The sequence below is a fragment of the Leucopleurus acutus genome (genome assembly GCF_964270905.1).
Source record: "Leucopleurus acutus genome assembly, chromosome: 16".
In the NCBI taxonomy this organism is placed as follows: Eukaryota; Metazoa; Chordata; class Mammalia; order Artiodactyla; family Delphinidae; genus Leucopleurus; species Leucopleurus acutus.
In genome coordinates, this window is record NC_139158.1 from 82,547,565 (window position 1) to 82,568,621 (window position 21,057).

Here is a 21,057-nt window from a genome sequence, read left to right on the forward strand (position 1 = left end):
CATCCGCTAGGCACGGAGCCCAGGGACAACGCGGCGGCCTTGAGGCCTGGACCGCCATCCTGGGGCGTAATGGGGGCGTGGGGAGGGTGCTCTGCCCTCAAGCCAGCTGAGGTCAGTAACCCCCTCACCTGCTTCCTTCTTCTACCTCGCTGCTCATACGGCAACGGCAGACCGCACCACCCAGCAACGAGATTCAAGGTTTGGTTCGAGGACCTCGGGAACACTTGGGCCTGGCTCTCGTCTGCTGCTACGCTACTCACAAAAACAAGGTCCACGACTAGGTTTGTGACCCAGGTGGGAGATCAACGAGTACTGACAAGAGGCTGGAGGGGCAGGAGGGGCGGCCTGACCCAAGGGAGGCACATCCAGGGTGGAGGGCGGGTGGGTGGGACACGGCACGAGGCGATGGGGATGTTTTTAAAGAAGCAGTAGCCCTCTGTCCACCTCGAGCGGGAAGGCCGGGCCCGGGTGAGCAGGGCGTTGTCCAGGAACGCCGCTGCCGGGGGACAAAAGGGGTCAACCGCTTTCTCAGTAAGGCACTAGGGAGACGTTTCACATAAAGGAACGATTTTTTTTTTTTTTTTAAACTTTATCTATAAATGTGTCCCTGTACCTTTCAGGACAAACTATGGATGTCTCTGCATGAATGACCTTTTCAAAGAATCTTTGAGAGAGAAGCAAAGGTTAGGCAAAGGTTAGGCTGAAGACCCCACGGAGAGGCAGGTTTTATTGTCAAGGTACCAGAACTTTCTGCCAGGCTGGTGAGCGGGCACTCACACCTCGGTCATCTATTGGTCACCGTGGTCTTAAAAGGTACGTATAGAAATAGAGTTCAAATGGTCAGAACTTCAAAACTGTTCTCGAGTTTTTGTTTTTCAAGTAATAAAAAAGTTGTTTAAAATCAATACTTATTGCCTCTTATACCTTTCTCTTATGTTAACCGGCTAGTTGGCATTCTGCCGAAGATGAAAAGACACCTCCGTGGGATGCAGGGGGCAGGGGGCAGGGTGGCCTGCTCTCCCGCTAAGGGCGTCACCCCATGGAGTATTAGCCCACCCTTGGTGGGAGGGAGGACCCCGACTCCACTCTCTCCCCGCCTTCTCTACTTGCACACACGCACGCCACCAGCAAGGGGTCCCGCCGACATCTACTCAGTAAAACCCTGGTAAACAAGAGTTGTGTCTGATGAAGACGCTTATGAAAACACAGATACACAAACACATCAAAAATGATGGTTTCCACGGGGAAGGGAATGAAATGCGAAAGAGAGGAGAAGGGAAAGAATTCTGCTTCTACATCCTAAAGCTCGAGTTCACGTTGGTTCGACTGTCTTTCTCGTTATAACCCTTTTGCAGTGTCCTGGGAGAAACCTGGGCGTGTCACCTTTTCATCTCTGGTCTTCTGGTTATGGGCCTGTTACGTGAGAATCAATACATAAAGACAGGGATGAGGTCACATGGCTAGTCCTTTGGGCCTTTCCTATACGCCAGTGGGCTGCACCCACCTCAGCCGGTAGAGTCTGAATGACCAGAGCATCCCGCACGCGCGAGCCACCTAACCGCCTCTGGCGTGGCCCTGGCGAGGCAGGCAGGGGGCAGAGAGCACCTTAGCGAGCCCCTTCCTACAGGGACCTTCGTGGTTCAGAAACGAGGAGAAAATACTAAGATTCCTTCAGTAACAGTTTATCTTCATTTTGGGAAGAGCAAAGCCCACCTCCTGGAACTTGGGGCCTCGAGTAACTTTCCTATTTTCTTTGCGATCCAAAGGCTGTCCTGGCCCAGAGGGGAAAAAATGCGTCTCCTTCGGGAGGGAATGTATAACGAGGTAATAACCTATCACTAGACAGAAGCTTCCACTCTGCAGGAAATCAGCCCCTCTGGGAGCCTCTCTCCAGACTCAGCGTGGAGCCCACCCTCTGCCTGACATCCACCGTGAAATTCCAACATTTCTCCCTTAAAAGTCTCGACAGACGTTGATAGAAGTTTCCATCAAACAAGCACTGACATATTTATATTAAAAAATAGTGCAAAAGCTCAACATTTATATAAATAACTCTAAACCCCTGCTTTGTAGTTTTTTTTCTTTACAAGGTAATACACACTTTCTGAGTTGGCACTCAAAAATGGCCTTTTTTTTTCTCTTCTAGCTCAGAAAACAACTTTTTTTTTTTGTAATAGGCCTCTTCTAATACAAAAATACTCCTGCCCTCGCACATACAGTCTCTCTTATTTTATATATATTTATATTTATATAATATTGCAGATCTTTAAACAAAGGTTTTGTGCAAATATGTCTTTAAAGTTAAGTGAAATCATCATAAACAAACAGAAGAAAGTAAGCATTCACGCACGCAGCTCAACTAGAAACAGGAAAGACTAGCGTAGAATTTTGTTTCCTCTTTTGCCTTCAAGACGCAGCTCAACAGAGAAACATGGTTTTTTTTGCAAGTCTTCTTAGCTTTGTGCATTCAGACCAGACAGAACATGTAAATATTTACACACAGAGAGGTGGGGAGAGGATGGTCATGCGTCGCAGTTTCCTGTGTGTCGCCCCGTCCTCCTCTCTCTTTTCTTTCAAGAAGTGCGGAGTGTTTTGCTGTTTTACCTACTGCGGCCCCGGCCCTGGCCCCCCGGGACTCCTAGAGGGGGTGTCCCTTCTGTTTATCCTTCTCTTTGCTCCAGGCCGCTGTGCTCTCCAGGGGGGCGATGTGTGCGGGGTGCAGCCGGGTGCCCTCCAGCAAGGAGGCCGGCCCGCTGCTCTGCTGGTGCTGGAAGGTGGAGGCCCCGGGGTAGTGGCCGATGACCTCGCTGTAGGTGGGGGGTGGCCCCTCCATGCGCCCACCGCCCCCGTAGCACGTGGCGCTGATGCCCGAGTTACTGCTGGGAGGGCAGGGGCCGCCCAGCATGGCGCTGTCCATCAGGTCGCTGTCGAAGATGGTTCTGTTTGGGGGCGCACGCACCGACTCCCGGTTCAGCTCCAGCTGCTGCTCGGGGTCCCGCAGCTGGAGCGTGCAGGGGCCCTGGTAGGGCGGGGGCTCCTCCCCGTCCGACAGCGAGATGGTGGGCGGCAGGTCGATCTCGTGCTGCAGGTACGGGTAGGTGGGCTGGAAGCGGTGGAAGCGGTCCCGCTGGGCGAAGGCGGGCACGGCCAGGCGGTCGGTGGGCCGGGGCGGGGCGTAGACGTGTGGCTGGAGGGGAAGAGCAGAGTGAGTGTCCCCCCAGGGGCAGGGCCCCTGTGACTCTGCTCTCTGGGGAAAGGGAGAGATGGCCGCCGGGTGGCGGGGGGAGGAGCCAAGCCCAGGGTCCAGCCCCCTGACGACTGGAGAGCCCTGGAGTGTGAACATCGTCACACAGTTGGAAGAGGGCAGCCTTTGGCCTCCGGTGTCGCAGATACTGAGGGCTGCTCCCCGGGGGTGGGGAGCGTATGACGTCCCGGTAGGGACGATGCCAGCAACCAAGGAGGATTCTTCAGAGAAGGGCAGGTGTGGGCCTCCTATAGCCGCTCTACTAGCAGGGGAGGTGCCCCCGGTCCGGATTAGGGGAGCTACTGGGTAGGGGGCCTTCGGCGTCCACTACAGCAGCCTTGGGTGGGGGGGTGAGGGGCGGGGGGAGGGTAGTGGTGGAGGGGAGGCGGCGCTGGGTCTCACCTCTGGGATTCCACTGCCTGACACCGTGCTCTCCGAGGGCCAGAGGCATCCTTCCTGTACGGGGAGGAAGAGGACAGGGTCAGCGGGACGGGCAGAGGTGGGAGAGCAAAGGGGCAGCCTGGCGTGGACTCTCAGAGCCTCCACTCGGCATGAGATGCTGCACCCATCCCCCGCTTCAGCCCCACTGCAGCGACCCCAGCCCGGGCCTGGACGTTTCTCTCGGACATGACACAATCGCTGATCTCCCAGGTCCCAAGGCTGCCCCCCGAAAATGTATCCTCCGAACTCACACTTTCCAAAACATACATCTGATTCGTGGGTCCCTCCTTCTCAAAACCCTCCAGCAGCTTCCGTGGGCCTTAGAACACATCCAAATGCACGGGTGAACCGGCTAAGAAAGCCTAGGTACTTGCTGTGCGACCTCGGTCAAGTTACTGCATCTGAAAACGTGCATAACTGCAGTATCTGTCGAAGAACTGAAGGAGGCGAACATGCAAAAGCCCCCGGGGTGCGCGCAACGCTCAGTGAGCCTGTGACAGTGCCGGGTGCCACCACCACTCTCCCTCCTGTCGCGCTGACCCGCTATTTAGTGCACGGAAGTGCTAACTGTGCACCACGGGGCCTTCGCACTGGCTGCCCCACTGCACAGCTGGCTCCTGCTCGCTTTTCAATTCCAGTGCCCACCGCAGGCTTTCTCTGGCACCATTATCTAAAGGGCCTTCTCCCATTAAACATCCCGTCATCTGCTCATCTCCTTCAAAGCATCCGTCATGTCTGTAATCACCTTGTCCGCGTATTTACTTAGCACTTACTATAGTCTGTCTTGCCCCCGTGGTTGGGGGCCCAGTTTATAGATGAAGAAATACAGGAGAGTTAATTATGCAATCATGCAGCACCACTTCTGTTCTGGTGATACGCATGGATAGGCCCGGGCCTATGGGGAGGGATGCCTTCCTTCCTCTAATTTTATAGTTTTATTGAGATGTAACTGACATATAATCAACTGCACATATTCAAAGCATACAATTTGGTTGTTGTGGCATAGGTATCTACCAGGAGCCCATCACCACAATCTAGGTAATGAACATATCTATCACCCCAAAGTTTTTTGGGGGGCATGTTTTCTTGAGGGTTCCCTTGTAAGACGATTCTCACCGGCAGTCTGGGGAGGAATTGCCAGGAGGGCTGCAATTTCCTATTTGGCCACTAGGGGAGCTCTGTGTCTCTCATCAGGAAAGCACCCCACAAAGACTCACCGGGGTCTAGTTTATTCCAGGCGTGGGGATACAGAGGGCAGACATACACGATTACTGTTAATATGGTCATCAAGGGCCATTCTGTTACTGATATTAGGAACGCCTTGGCGCCAGGCACTGTGCTACGCTCTTTAAAGCACTAACTCAACTCTCCCGACATCCCGACCAAGCCGGCAAGGCTGAGGTCAGGTGGCTGAGCCGAGCTGCTCCCGCTGGCAGCGGGCAGTGCTGGGATCCAAACCTCGCCCACCGCCTCCAGAAGCATTCGGGCTCAAGCCGACCCTGGCAGGCTCTGTGGCCCCCAGTCGGGCCCCTGGCACAGTCCATGTGAGCACCAGGAAGCAGATGGGGGGACATCCACCTGCTCCCCATTCAAGTCGGGAGTCCTGGGGAGGGGTGAAAGCAGCCAAGGTCAACTTGGATAAATGTGACCCAGACGGGCCCCTGCCTAAAACCCCCCAGGAGGCCCTCTGTTCAAGGTCCCCACAATGTCTTCCCACCACTGCCCACCCCCCAGCCCTCCGTCGAGCCCTAGCCCGGGGAGTCTCCACCCACAGTGCTTAGGAAAATACCAGTCACTGCTTGGGAGGCCCCACCGCAGACCCCAGAATCACTTCCATCCTTGTCACCTGACTACCCCCAACTTGTGCACCTGGAGGTCACCTCCTCCTCCAGGGAGGCCTCCAGGAACCTCCTACCTGCCGGATGCCCCTCCCACAGCATCTCAGCTCCTGTATCAGCCTGGCCCTGCTGTGAGGAACCCGGAGGCCAGCTGGCTGCACTACACCTGCCCACAGGCCGTGTCTTAACTCACCTTGTTCTCTTATTCAGTGAATGGCCCTGACGCCTTTCCAGGTGCCAGTGCCCACAGGGCTGCTCCTGGCAGCTCCTTCTCTCACCCCCGCTCCACTCCCCCGACACCTCCTTCTCTTTCTAAAAGCTTCCTTGGAGAGTTCGTCCAGCTGCCCATGGCTTCCCCATCTAGACCAGGGGTCTGCAAACTGGCTCCATCAAGGGAGCCAGACAGTCTGTCACACCACCAAGAAGGCTGCTGCAGGGCAACTGCAGCTACAGAAGAGACCGTGGGGATGAGCCCAGAAACCTGACTCACAGAGTGGGCACCTGGCCCTGGTCTATCTGGACCTGGCTGACTCCCGCCCTGCCTTCAGCTGCAGTCTGTACCCCTGCAGTATTTTCTAGCTTCTCTGGCAGCAGCATCAGGTGGGGAAGTGAGGTCCCAGGGCCACAGGGCTTTACCTGCACCTGAGCCCCACCCTCCGACAGATGAGGAAATGAACTCCCAGAGGTTCACCCTGAAAAGGGGCCACGGCAGGACAGCCATGCCAGGGGTGGGCCCAGCGCCAAGCAGACGGCGGCTGCGTTTGGGTCTCTCTGGGAGGTCATGGGCCCTCGAGACTCCTCAGACACGCCCTGTCTGGCAGGGGCCCCAGGGGAGCCGCCACACGTACTTCAGGTCTAACAAGCCTCCATGTTTACCCAGCTGGGCATCCCCGGGGGCCTGTGCAGGTGGCTGGGAGAAGTCGGCCGGGGGCAGGGGGGCAGGGGGGCAGGGGAGACTTTCTTTTAACCTCAGATGTTCAGGAACCAGAGCCCGAATCCTGACCTCCACCTGGGCACGAAGTCCCAGTGCTGCCTACAGGGCTGTCCCCGCTATGGTGGCACGGGTCCCTCACGCCGGAACCTCTGCCATCTCCCCAGCTCCCTCAGCTAACTTCACCCTCCCTGTGGCCATGCAGGGTAGGAAGGAGAAAGGCTCGCTCCACCCATTTTACAGACGCACACACTGAGGCTCAGAGCGGGTAGGATGCCCCACCCTGGAGCACGGCTACCAGGCTGACGTCTTCTCATTTGTCCAAAGCTTGCCCCAGCATCTGAGGTGGGACAAAACGGGTCATGGGCTCTTCAAGCTGTCGCTTAGAAGCTGTGTGGCCCTAGGCAAATGTTCCCACCTCTCTGAGCCCCAGTTTCTCCTCTGTAAAATGTGGGAGGGATTACTGAGCGCGGACGTGGCAGTGCAGCTGGTGGCACTGTCACTCAGGCAACAGCAACAGCACATAAACACGCAGGTAAGCCCTGCAGGGAGCTGCCGAGCGTCCTCCAGACACACCGCCCTCGGGTTTGGGGCACCCAGTGCTCCCGTCAGAGGGACCAGAGCGGATGCTCCTTGCCCTGGCAACCTGGTGACATACTGAGGCCTGACGCAAGCGGAAATGCCCAAATTTGCCAGGGACAGGCCTGCCAGCCTGACTCAGCTCAGTCCCACAGACTCTGGGCACCAGCGCTGGCCCCAGGCGTCCCCCAGAGCCGGGAGGCCATGCCCGCTGCCGCTTCCCCCCAGCGTCCGGTGAACACGGGCTCAGAGATGTGCTCCCTGCACAGCCCCGGGGCCGCCCACGGGCCCCCCTCTCCGTGTCATCTGCAGCCCGTCCCTCAGACAGCTACTCCTGTCCAGGTTGTTAAATTACACCTGACAGGCGTGGAGATGGAAACTGTTTAGTGATGGACTCTACACCGCCCCCTGGTCCATCTGCTGAGGAACACGGAGCGGCGGGCAGGGGTGGCACCGAAGGTGCAGGTGAATGAGGGGAACGTGGGTGCTCAGGTCTGGACGAGGGCGAGTTCCCAAACCGCTGGGAGCTGCTCCACCTGCCCCAGTTTGTGGTGTTTTGTGGGGATGTTCCTGGGTTTTCAGAATGCCCAACAGGGCACACGGTTCTAGTAACATATCCAACTGCAGTTTCGCAGGGACAGCAAGGGCCGCGCCGCGTTTGTCCTTCTCACCCTTCCTGTACTCGCCCACTCTGCACGCCACCCTTGTTTCTCCCTTCAGAGCTCGGCCTCAGGGGCTCACCTCGACTGTCCTGGGTAAACCACCCTCTGGGATTCCCGGTGACTCCTTTCAGCTTCCTTCGGAGCAGCCGGCGCTCCTGTCTGTCTACATCCAGCCCATCAGGCAGCACCCCCCTGCGACCTGCTCGAAGCTATCTCCCCCCAATGCCTGGGAAGGCTCTAGACACACAGAGGGTGCTCAGTAAATGTCTGTCCAACGGATGGATGGACGGATGGATCTGGGGACCAAAGCCCCACTGCATGGACTGGTCCACGGGCTCCCTTCCATCTGGGTCACTGCCTATACCTAGAAGCCCAGCACCCCCCAGACTGTCTCCCTGCCGTCAGCTCCTGTGAGCACCCGACCCTGACCCCACAGGCACTTGATGAGGGGCGTCCACGGGCGCCCTGGAAGCTCAGGGAGGGCAGGCACTCACCGAGGACAGGGCGTCTTCCCTCCTCCTGCCCTGGCTGTGCCGGCCAATGAAGGAGCGCGCGGACAGTTTGTAATGGCTCAGCAGACACGTGATCACCACCACCATCACCATCACCACCACCACGATGACGGTGATCTCAACGAACTCCAGCTCCGCTGCAAGACCAAGGGGACACGTGAGACCTCAGGGACCCTGGTGCGGGCAGAGGCTCGGGGCGTCTGAGCACCCACACACCCCAACCCACATGCACACCTAATACGCAGAAACGTTAGCACCCCTACACACCCCCACACACGCCAACACAAACGAACACAGATAACACAGCCACGTACAGACACATCTATCACACACGCGGGACGCACGAAGACACACCACTCTCCACGGGACAGAGCGTGTGCGGGCCACCGCCGGGAAGAGGCCTCAGAGAAGCCCCATTCCGGGCGGCTGCAAACACTGCAGCTCTCATTTCTTTTTTTCGGGTTTGTTCTGTTTTTCCCCCAGAAGGCGGAAAAACCCTCAAGTGCTGGAAAAGGAAGGAGGTTATTTTGATCCTGCCGGAGTCGGGCGGTTTCTGCTGACTCGAGCGGGTCCGTGTCGGGCGGCGCGGCAGCTGGCCGTGCCCGGTGCCAGCAGAGTCCCCAGCAGCGGCGGGCGAGATGCCGGGGACCTGGGGAGGGACAGGGCGGCAGAGGGGGCGCAGCCGGCCTCCGCCAGCCTGAGGCCGCCCACGGACGATCCCAGAGGGCAGGCAGGAAGGCCCCCCTCCCCCGCTAACAAGCAATTGGCGGAGGGCTCCCCAGGGGCACAGGTTCAAGCTCAGGGCCACTGACTCAGCTCTTCTTCCCCCCAGAGAGACGCAAGGAAGCTGGGGTGCGGGGGGCGGGCCGCAGGTGGGGACTGTGTCGCTCGCAGGTCGCTCAAGCGGGGCCCTGCCAAACCCGGTAAGGGCCAGCCCTCCTGCCGCCAGCCTCGGTGTCCCGCGGGAGATCGGGGCATCCCGGTGGGCGTCCCTGCTGGTACAGCCGCGGAAGCTCCTCCACGCGCAGCCTGCCCGCACGTCCTCTCCGAAGCCCCGGCCACCCCTTCTCCCCCACCCAGGGCTCTGCAGGACGCCCACCTTCCTGCACCACGCCAAGCCTTTGCCCAGCTGTGCCAATGTCTGCCTGAGGCCGTCAGTGAGTCGGGTTAGTCTAACCCCCAGGGGACACGTGGCAATGTCTGGGGACACTAGTGGCTTGTCACAACTGGGGGCGCTTCTGGAACCTTAATATCCTACAGGGCACAGGGCACCCCAGACAAAGAGTGTGCCGGGGCTGAGGACCTCTGCTCAGGGCTGAGCGTACACACGGGTACTTTTTATCATCCCGTCTTGCAGGTGAAGAGACCGGGTTCAGGCCTAGTGACAGACTCGTGTAGCCCCAGGGCCCAGCGCTGGTGCCCCCCCGCTCGACCACCCGCTGGACGGCCGCCTCTGCACCCGGGAATTCGGTCTGGAGCCGGGGCCCTGGCTCCGGCCTGTGTGGAGCTGCAGCCCTCCCTCGCCTTGGGGGGCCCAGGAAGGAGGATGAAGTAGCCAGGGACTTTGGTGAGACCTTCCCGAGCCCCAGAAGGCCGTGCCCCGCCTAGCGGGGAATCGGACAAGCCTCAAACCCTCTGAGGGGCTTCTTCGCTTTCCCGCCAGGAGGACGGCAGGGCCTGGGCTGGGCAAAGGCCAGGTCTCTGGCCTCAGACCCGATCACTGCGGCCACACCTCTCGCCTCCCCAGACGGGCTGGTCCAGGGCCCGTCCGCTAGGGCCTGGGATGAAGCTGCCCATTCAGGAGACACAGAGGCTGGCTTTGTGCAACACCCACGGCCCACCCCAGAGAGGCCTGCACCCGCTCCCCCCAGGCCATGCACTCTTCACCCCGCCGGGGACCTGGGGGTGGGCACCTCTCTGCCCCTCCCCCCGCCCTCTCCAGGCGCCCTGCCCGCCCGGGCCCGCAGGAAAGGAGGTGTGCGCTGCCTCCGTCTCTGTCCCTGGCCCCGGCGGCCTGCAGGGCCCTGGCCAGGCCTCTGCCCTCCTCCCGGTGTTGTCCAGCGGCCGAGGCAACAAGGCCGGTAGGGCCTGAAAGAGAGCAGTGGACGAGGCCCCAGCAGGCCGAGTGGGTGTGAACAAACCTCACAGCTCTCCCGACCCCAAAAGGGCAGGAGGACCTGATTTCTGGGGGCCGGGGTCCAGTGTGAAGCGTCACCCCTAGGAAGGAGCCCAGGGTGCCGAAAGCACCAATGTGACCACCCTGGTCCCTGGGCCACAGCCCTGTGCACATCCATGTGGGAGAAGAGAGGGGAAAACGCTCAGAAGAAGAGAAACCACAAATCATTTCTAGGCTCCATTCTGGAAGCCAAAGGCCTGGGGTCTTGGCCGGAGGAGGAGGGAGACTCCTGCGGGCTCCCGAGACCCTTGGGCAGGTCCCCAAGGGGACCCCCAGGCTGGCTCCAGGACCCTGACTCGCTGAATCCATCCCAGCTTCCCTGTGTGGAGGAGGAGGTGGTGCGAGGGCGACGTGCCCAGCGCGGAGAGCACTCCTCAGGGTGACCACAGTCAGTGGGGGGCCCTGCAGCACTCTAGCCACGGCAAAACACGGGCGGCCCGAACCCGTAAGCCTGAATAGAGAGGGTCGAGCAGGACTGAGCTGGGTATTCCGGGCCGTGCAGAGACATGGACTGGGGGGGGGGGGAGGGCGGGCACTGAGGGGTGCAGGAGAGGCCCCCCCGGCCGGCAGGTGATTCACCCCAACCCATGAGGCAGAGAACACCCCGGGCTGGGTGTTTTGACCTTGGCCACGGGGTGAGGGGGCTCTGGTCCCGCCGACAGCACCACAGTGAACTTTCGCTTTCAGGGTGCTCCTTCCGGGAGACACTGCCTTGGGCGACAGGAACCCACCTTTCCGGGAAGTGTATCAGAAAGGACCTGCTGGGAACGGTGGCAAACTGGGGACCTGAGGGTGCTTGCATGCACAGTCCCCTGCCTCCACTCAAAGGAACGGAGCTGCAGGGCAGCCACCCTCACTACACAGGCTGTGCTGTCCACTTGGCCCCAAGCTCCACCTCGGCCCCCATTCTGCTTGATGGCATCTGCCTGGCCCCTGTGGGCAGCCTGGGTTTCAGCATTCGTACCCAACTCCTCAATCCTGCTCCCACAGCAGGCATCACTAATCGAGCAGGAGGTCCTCCTCACCAGGTCCACAGGGCACTCTAGACAGGCACTGCTAATTGAAAGCCCAGCAGGCCAAACAGGACAGCCCCCAGGCAGGCTGGCCCAGTGCAGCCACACCTCCCCATCTCCCCAGAACTGCCTGGGCCTTAACGCCGGCAACACATTCTAGAGTTTTGAAAGCACCGAGCAGGCCAAAGCCTGCAGGACGGGCAGCTTCGGGAGTTCCAGCCAAGAGAGGGGCCCCCAAGATGTGGAGCCACACCGATCCTGCTGGACATGCGGCCGAGCGCCCAGCACAGCGGTGGAAGGCGTGGGTCCAACCACTGCCCCCCACTCAGCTCAAGTCTCCTGTGGCCATGGGACTCACAGCAAAGCCTGGTCACAGACAAAGGGAGACTAGAGCAAGAGGAGATGGCAGGCTGGTCCACAGCCCAAGCTCCCCGTTGTCGTGGCGACTACTCACTGGGACTAGTCAGGATGGTAACATGTACAACACACGCACGGCCCTGCTTTGAGCCCGCCTCCCCCAAGTCTGTGGGGTGCCAGCCATCACCACTGCCATTTTACAGATGGGCAAACCGAGGCATAGGGAGAAATTGCTCTAGATCAAAGGGCAGGGCCGGTCCCGAACCCAGAGCCTCCCTCAGGGAGCGAGAAGGGGAAACTGCTAAATTCTCCCAGCGTTCCCAAAGTGTCCGTTAGTTTCCCCTTCCCACGCCGGGAATACCTCGGAGGATGCCCAGTCCTGTCTCCCTGCATGTACCAGCTACCAGCTGTGTGACCCTGGGCACAGGCACCCCTGTGAGGTCCCCGGGGGATGAAATAATAGATGTCAAGAGCTCAGGACGGGGCAGAAAACAGCACGTGATCCTGTCACAATTCCCAACATGCCTTTGGGGACAACAGGCGCCCCTCACCCAGGCCGATGCCCTGGAAACGCTGAGCATGCCTCACGGGCCTCTGCCCCAGGGTCAGTCCAGAAAGGTCACCCAGGGTGGCGGCTGGACTTCTGGGCACTGGTGTCTGCTCCAAGGACAGGAGCCTTTGGGGAGGAAACATCACATTTCCCTCATCCTGTTCTGGGCGTCAAGTCCGCTCGCTGTTGGGGGGTGGGGGTGGGGGAGAGGTCCTGCCACTTTTCTTCATAATCTCCCCCTTGGGGTGGGTGATGGATGTGGCAGGCTCTTGGGGGTGGCCAAGCCCATCTTCCACATGCAAAGTAAGGTCATTCTAATTTGAGTGTCTTCTTTCCTCGTGAATAATTTCAAATTAACAGGTTCGTCCGCCTCATTGGGGCGGCCTGACCCTCCTTTTGTCTCCTCCTCCAGAGACAGACGCAGTCACGTCGAGACGCGTGCACGGGCATCTCTGATCCTCTCCCAGCCCCTCTGACACTAGTGAGAGAGGCAGCGTCGCGGAGAGGCCCCTCAAGGCCAGGCACAGCCCAAATCCGTACAGGCATCGTCTTACTGAACCGTCACCAGCATTCTGTGAAGTAGATACTAACATGACCCCCGCCGCCAACTTTACAGATGGGGAAACTGAGGCTGGGAGAGGGGAGGTGACTGGCCAAAGGCCACACAGCCCAAGAGAGCCCAGACCCCCCCAAGCCCATACTTTCAGGGCCAGGTTAGGCTGATGCCCCACACCCAGCGGTCCTGGGTGCTGTGGCCCCAGAGTGTCGGGAACAGTGTGGGTTCAAGCCAGGCGCTTGTGTGGAGTGGGCTTGGTCGCCAGGCTGGTTCAGGACCGCTGGAGCATCGCTTGTCATGTGTCCTCGAACCCAGTATCTTGGCCAGCAGTAACCACCTCCCCACCAGCATGGAGGAGAGTCACAGGATGGTTAGAAGGACCTCGTGCCAGGCACTCAGGGCAGCTCTGGGCACCTCCCGCGAAACTGCATAAAGATACTCACAGCTGCGTTCTCCTCTGCTGCTACCTGAGTGCCAGGCACCTGCCCAGAACAGGACCTTCCCTCTTCATTCCCACAAACCCCCGAGGGGCAGCAACGTCGGTCAGACCACGAGTCAGAAGAGAACAGTCCTGACTCCGAGGCTTCCTCCTCCGGCACCTGGGGGAGCCAGGACGCGCTCTCAGAATGAGATCTTTAAAATAAAATTAAACTGAATAAAAATTCAAGTCAGGCTTTGAAAGGAAGCCAACCGTATCAAAATAGTTCTCAAACTCTCAACCAGACTTGCGACATAGGAAGAATACACAGGATCACACGTGTGACCCGGGGATACTATCACAGTAAATATAACCCGGCCGGTTTCGACGCGACACGCAGCCTGTGGTTTCCACCGGCGACCACATCGCAGGTGCTGTTGACGCCCTGCGGTTTGGTGTCCGTGTTCCTGTTCGGGCTGGTTAAGGTAAAGATGCAATGCTTTTGCGTCCAAGCTTATGGTCCCCTGTTCTTGGTGATGGAGCCACAACGTGAACCAAACGCAGGAGCCTTGGTTCAAACCCCTGTCCGGCCACTTCCCAGCTGTAAATGGGGCTGGTGTAGAATTCACCATGCGACGTGGGCACGACTGTCACTGGGCTCTCAGTTAATAATTGGAGCGGCAGCCCGGCGCTGGGGCTCTTTTCTCCTTCCTTGGCTGGAGAGCTGGGCCAGAGTCCACCCAACTCCTGCCAGCCCACGGGAGGTCTCCAGACCAGACGGCTCTCCCCCCTCCCCCGCCGCCTGCCCCCATCGCGTCTGCTCCGGGCGGCGGGGCAGCCAGCGTGCTTCCTGGTTAACAAGCAGCCCGTGCAGGCAGCCCTGTCTGGCCTCCCGGCCGTACGCCGAGGAATTAGGAATTGGCACTGTCTGAAATTTATGAAAATCTAATCTCGTTAGGCCTGCCTGGATGCGACGGGGCCGGGCTGGGGCGGGCCTCATTGTCATTCAGTGGAGCCCTAGCCTGCCTGGGGTTCCTGCCACTTCATTTGCTGCCCCTCCTCCACCACTGCATTTGAATAAGAGCCCAGCTCCTTCCCCCCCTGGAATTTCAAATAAAATTGAACCAGACGTCAAAGGAATAACTTTCTGATCGCTCCTGGTGCTATTTCAAGCACCCCTGACGCACCTCTCTTTCTTAGGGTAAGACCATTTGTAAGTAAAAAATTGGTCTTTCTCTTAAGGTTTGGGAGGTGGGCAGCAAATCTAGGCCAGTTTTCCCTTTTTTAAAGACAGACCACATCGCTTACCCAAGCACCTACTCTGTGCCAAGCACGCGGCTGGGCTCCGGGCACCTCATACCGGAACACATAACCGTGAGATACTATCCACTGTTGTCTGGTGTTGTGGGTTAGGGGCAAACAAGTTCTAGGCTGGCTGGGGCGGGGGGATCCGGCCTTGCACAGGGGGCTGGGGCTCCCCGCATTGCTGTTCGTGGAAGAATTTAGGGTACAGACTCAGAACACGAGGTCTGCCCCCAAGATTCCTGGGTTCGCGTTCCAACTTTACCACTTAGACTGTGACCTTCGGTATATCACTTAGTGTCCTCATCTGGGGGTGGGGGGGAAGAGGGATCACCCAGTCCCCACTTCACATGGCTGTGGTGAGAACTACATGAGTTAACTGGAGCCACAGACTCAGGATGACAGCACCTCTGCAGGGAGACCACCTGGGAAGCCTCATTATGGGAACCAAGAACTCCAGGCCCTGGGCCACACCTATCCCCTAGCAGCCCTGAGCTGTGGAATCCACAGTAGCTGGAGAAGGCCCATCAAAGTGGGCCCCTCTGCCAGTGCGGTAGCTGATGGACGGTGCAAGCTGGGGGCATCTCTGCAGAGCAAAATAACAATCTCTCAGAACTTCCAAGAGACAACCTTTGACCAGGCAAATCACTTCCTGGGTATTTATCTCCACGTGCATTTCTCCTGGGACCCTCTCCCTTTCGCTCTCTCTGCTCTAATAAGAGTTCTGTTCTGTGTTCTGTAAAAGGTCCCAACACAGCCCACCTGAGGGCCTTTGCACGTGCCTCTCCCTCTGCCTGGAATGATCCTTCCCCACATCCACGTGCTCGCTCCCTCCTTACCTTCTGGTCTCTGTTCCAATGTCACTTCCTCAGGAAGCATCCCAGAGCATCCTGTGTGAACCAGTGCCTGCCCCAGTCCCCAGGACCCCGTGTCCCGTGCAGGCTTCACTCTTCTCTGCAGCTGTAATCAGAGGCCACATGCGGCCTGTCTAACGGCTTATTTCCTGCCTCTCCCTCCTCGAATGCCAGTGTCCAGTGACCCTGTGAGCATTCTGTGTCCCCAGCACCTTTCCCAGAGCAGACGCACAATAAATGAGTGGAATAAAGGATCGCAGGGCTCTCAGGTAAACAGAGGAGGGTCAGGAAAGCCCACTGCGGGTGTGCGCGAAAAGGGAGAATGACTGGGAATCACGTAAACGTCCCTCCAAGGGGTCGACGCGACCAGGAAGGCACGGCCAGCAGGTCTGTGGGCACGGACACGGAAAGATGCCCCGTGAGAAAGAGGAGAAGCCACCAGGTAGGACGAGCCCATCTTTGTTTAGAAAAGCACAAACGTGTGTATTTTAAAACAAAAGCGAATCTTGCGATAAATACATATGCCCGTGACTACATGCGTCTACACAGACCAGGGGACAGGTGTGGTTACCCTGGTGGGTGCCCAACAGAGGACGGCCCCTTCCTTGTAACACACGCTCCTGCACACTCAGCACTGTTGAGCGTGTGTAACTACATTCATAATAAAAGAGAAAAACAAAGATGTAAGAAGCACCTGTCAGTATCCAAACAGGCAGCCTCTCCCCGTAATGGGGCTTCCCAGGTGTCTCCTGGCAGAGGTGCTGTCATCCTGGGTCTGGCAGCAGGTCTGGGTCAAGCCTCCCAGCCTGGGATTGAGGGCAGTGGAGCCCAGGCATCGGGTAGCCTCTGACTGTTCCTGGGAGATTAGGTGCGGCACTGAGATTGCCCTTGGTGGGGCACGGAAGGGCCTGATGGCCCCTCCAGGTGGCCCTGGCTGAGGAGCCCAAGGTGATACCCAGGTGCCAGGTGGTCATCTAGTCCCCGGGCCTGGCCTCCCCTCGCCTGGAGAGGGGAGACGCGTGTGGATGAATGCGCGGCTTGCCCCGTGAGACTGTGGCTCCCTGTCTCTCCCCAACACTGGCTGGACTGACGGCCTCCCCAGGGATGCAGTGTGTGGTGCTGTAGAGCGAATGGGACGACAGGGGATGGTCCACGCTCACACCTGAGCCACACCCTCTGCCTGACCACTTCCAGCCTTTCCTCGCCCAGCTGACCCCTTCCCCCACTTCCCTCTCCCCCCCCCGGATTGCACCCACGCACACGTGCATGCATGAACACACACACATGCACACGCACGCACGCACATGCACACACACGCACGCACACACACACGTACTTCCTTGCTGGGCTTGCCCCCCACGCCCCCCTGAGCTCCCAAGAATGTGGGCATCGGTCTCCCAGCTCTTATCTACTCTAGTCTAGAGCATCACGGGATGGGAGCACCGGAAGCAGCTCTACAGCCCCCACAGCTGCAGCCTAACAGAAGGTCCACTCTAGTCTGTCCCAGTGGCGGTGGAAGCATCCGGAAGCCCAGGGGACCCTACAGTCAAGGTTCATTAATTAGACAATAAATACAGGGCCAGGTTTAAAGGGTGTTGATGGTAAATCATTAGCCCCACATATCATGCTTATGTGTGCGTCTCCTTTTAACTAGTAAGATACCTTGTCCTGGTTACAGGCGAACTGCCTTCTTGTACCCGAGTGGCAGAAGTGTGCGGGGCCTCACCCCACACATCCCGAAGTTGCCTTTTGGGAGGTGGCCCGGGAAGGGGCTGCAGCTGGGCGATGGGTGAGCCCCGGGTCTCACAGTGCGTGTGGGAACGGGGTGGGGAAGTCAACTCCAGGGAGAGCAGAAGGTCTTTATAATCATTGCAGAACCTCACGATTAAATGCTCCTTCAATAAGAAAAGACAAAGCAGTGCCTTTTACCTTTCTTGCTATTATCCACATGGAAAGAACTAATGGGACTTGCTTTTTTCTATTGTCACTGATGTCGAACGTCTTTAAACACCCACTGTCAGCAAAACAGCAATCACCGTTGGAGAGTTATTGGCAGGATGGAGTGAATTTGCGGGGAGAGAGCCCTTTCTGTCAATGGACAAGGAGGTGCAGTGGAAAGTGATTTGAAATAAATGAAATGCGTTTTGTTAATTGAGGAGAGGAGGCATGGGTGAATGAGCTGTCTGTGGTGGCAATGTCAATCAATGGTCATAATCACTTCGAGGGCACCATGGCAGTACCTACCAAAACCTGAAATGCATACTACCTTTCCACCCAGCAATTTTAACTTCCAGGATTGTATCCAACAGAAAAATTCGCAGAAGGAGCTGAGAGCATATACGTATAAGGACACCTCTGCAGGGTTTCTGGTAAACGTGAACAACCAGAGACCGTCCAAATCCCAGTAGACAAACCCTGGTGTGTGTATAAATATATATATATATATATCTCACTATCGAATACAATGGGGCCACTAGAAAGATACATAAATCTATAGTGGGGTTTCCCAACCTTGATACTACTGATGTTCTGAGCTGGATAATTCTCTGTGGTGTGCTCTGTGCATTGCAGGATATCTAGCCACACCCCTGGCCTCTACGCACTAGATACCAGGAGCACCATCACTGCCAAGTTGTGACAACCAAAAACGTCTGCAGACATCGCCCAATGTTCCCTGGGGGGCAGAATCACCCCTGGCTGAGAACGGCTGATCTATATAGGTCGGATGGTGGCTGGCTGTTTGCAATTACTGCTGAGCAGAAATAATGAAACTGGAACAGTACATATAATATGGACCCATTTTTATAGCAAAAATGAGGATAAAAATCAAATTGTTCGTGATGGCCACTTCTGCAAGAGGGAGTCTATCCTTTTTGCTTTCTGTATGCCTATATTGCTTGTATCTTTATAACAAGCATTGACAACTTTACTTTAATCAATCTTAATTAACATACCAAAGAGACTCAGGCGCGTGTGTGCCTGTGTGTGTGTGTGTGTGTGTGTGTGTGTGTGTGTGTGTGAGTTTCAGCATGCGGTGACAACGCGACTCTCGCTTGCCCTCACCACTCAGGAGTCACCGTGTGCTCCTTGGAAACCAGCAGATGTTTCTCTCAATTACCAATTTTCAAGGGCCTGGTGTTTCCCAACATGAGCTCGGAGGGGCTTGGAGGGCAGCGCCAGGAGAGGGAAAGTGAATGCGGCTCCGTCTCCAGGCCTCTCAGACAAAGAGCTCAGCTCTGAATCGGCCCACAATGCGGCCGGTATTGAGCCGCTTCTCAATAGCTCCTCCATCAACCCGACCCCGTGCTGGAGGCTTCGGGGTCGGCGAGATCCGCTCCGTCAGGAGGGATCTCAGTGCTGGCCACGGGTGCCCCTTCCCTTAGGACCACGAAGGGCCCAGCCATTCCGGGTCTCAACCAGGGCAGCGGCAGGAGATGCAGTGATGGCCAAGGTCAGATGTCAGGAGAGGCTGGAGAAGCTATAAGAGCAGGACAGGGTCCCCTGCACCCTTGGGCTCCCAGGAACTGAATCTGATTCAGCAAACACCTAGAGTGGCATCAGCAGAAGCCCTGGAGCTGGCCTGCCTAGATCCAAACCCCAGCTCTACCTACGGCCAAACATGCGACCTGAGGACGTTATTTCATCTTGTGCGCCTCAGTTTCCGCATCTGGAGAGGCGGGGCACCAGGAGCGCCCAGCGTAAGTCATGCAGGTGGATGGGGTGGCTGAATCCGTATCAAGTGCGCGGAGCATGTTAAGTGGCCCATAAGCATCAGCTGTCGGTCACGAGGGCTACTCGCTCGGCTCTCCGACTTTCATTGCTCATCGCCTCCTGATTGCCTACAAGATCCTCTCAGCCAACAGCATCCCTGCTGCCCCGTGAGCAGAATCTCCGCTTCCCTTCTGCTGGGCCTTTGCCCAGGGTGGTCCACCTTCCTGGGACGCCCCCTCTCCTCTTCCTAATCCGGCTTCTGAGCCCAGCTCCAGCTACCTGACCCCCCGCGGTCACTTCCTTCTCTGGCTTTCTCTGGCAGTTTTAAGCTCTCCCATATCACTGGTGGTTAATGTTGTAAATACCAACCAGGATATCCGCTATGACTTCCAAGAAAATGTATGTGTCATGACTTAGCCTTCCCTTGGTCTGTGTCTTATTGCCACTGTCAGTCTGTCCACACCATCAGGATGCTGTCTCCTTGTCCGCAGCTTCCTCACAGCCAGCATAAGACTGGCAAGCAGGAGCCTTTCTGCCCAGTCTTTGCGGGGGGTGGGGGGGGTGCGCACTCCTCTTCAACCCTCAAAGCCCACCTGTGGTTGTCCCAGAGCAACTTTTACATCCTATTATGGTGTCAAGCCTAGGCCATTGCCATGTGGGATTCCCAGCTCCAAGGAAGAGGGAATCCCCTTTTCTGGTTTCTCACTGGTGTCTGGCCCACCATGGTGCTCAGGCAGCAAAGAAACTTGTATTGGTCAATACATAACCAAAAAGCAAGGAGCCTGGAACCTCCAGAGCAGTGCAGAGGCTTGAGGTGTAGACCTGGATGTGCCAGGCTCATAGCAAACCCTAAGGTGATAGCTACTATGGGGGCTGGTGCTAACAGATCAACTTACAAGGATCTCACCTGCCTTCCCAAATCCTCTGTTCGGAGCAGAAGGGTACCTTGTGTTACGGACTGAATGTGTGTTCCCTCAAAAATAGTATGTTAAAGCCCTAACACCCCAAGTGTGGCTGTATTTGGGGATGGGGCCTCCGAAAAAGCAATTAAGGATAAATGGGGCCATAAGGGTGGGGCCCTGGTCCTATAGGATTAGTGTTCTTATAAGACACACCAGTGGGGATTCCCTGGTGGTCCAGTGGTTAGGACTCGGAGCTTTCACTGCCGGGGCCCGGGTTCAATCCCTGGCCAGGGAACTAGGATCCTGCAAGCCGTGCGGTGTGGCCAAAAAAAAAAGAGACACCAGAGAGCTCACCTTCTCTCTCCGAACACACACACCAAGGAAAGGCCATGTGAGGACACAGCAAGAAGGTGGCCCGTCTACCAGCAAGGAAGGAAGCCCTCACCAGAACCCAATCTACTGGCACCTTGAACAGTAGGAGCTGATGTAGGGAAATCAACTACAAGCCGTGGAGGCAGGAAACCTGCCCTGGGTGGGGAGGTGGGGACGGGCCTACGGAGACACAAGTGCACCCACGGGGACAGAAGCACAGCCAGCAGCCTGCCCGCAGTCTCCCAGGGCGCATGTGATTTTATTTTCCAGGAGGGACGTTCTCTTCTGTCATCTACATCCAACCTCAGGGACTTTTCAGTCCCACTCATTCATTCCAGGGCGCACGTTCACTGCGCACCTCCTATGTGCCAGGCCCTGCACCAGGCCCCGGGGATTCAGAGCCAGGCCCCGGGAGCTGAGGATATCCAGGGCGGTAAGTAAATCCTGCTCTCTGTGGCAAAAGAATTCGAACCTGTGTGCTCAGAAACCTGGGTGGATTTATTTCTGGGACAGGAAATCAATGATCTGGATTCTCCCAAGGCCGTTCTAACAACACACGCATACAACAGGTGTGGCCCCCGCTCCCCGTGTTTCCCGGGTCCGAGTTTTCATCTCATGGAGCTTTCCCAGCAGCTCCAG

At 57.5% G+C, this 21,057-nt stretch overlaps 1 protein-coding gene across 2 annotated transcripts in view; it reads right to left on the bottom strand.

Moving 5' to 3' along the window:
• Nucleotides 1-229: 229 nt before the first annotated feature.
• Nucleotides 230-21,057, bottom strand: part of PMEPA1 (prostate transmembrane protein, androgen induced 1) — a gene marked incomplete at its 5' end in the record, with an annotated part of 57,142 nt that continues 36,314 nt past the window's right edge. For both annotated transcript variants that reach the window (XM_082857434.1, XM_082857435.1), the window contains 3 exons: nucleotides 230-3,187; nucleotides 3,647-3,700; nucleotides 8,190-8,344. In XM_082857434.1, the coding sequence (XP_082713560.1) occupies nucleotides 2,639-3,187; nucleotides 3,647-3,700; nucleotides 8,190-8,344 (758 nt within the window). In that variant the 3' untranslated portion in view covers nucleotides 230-2,638. The remainder of the gene's footprint in view (nucleotides 3,188-3,646; nucleotides 3,701-8,189; nucleotides 8,345-21,057) is intronic.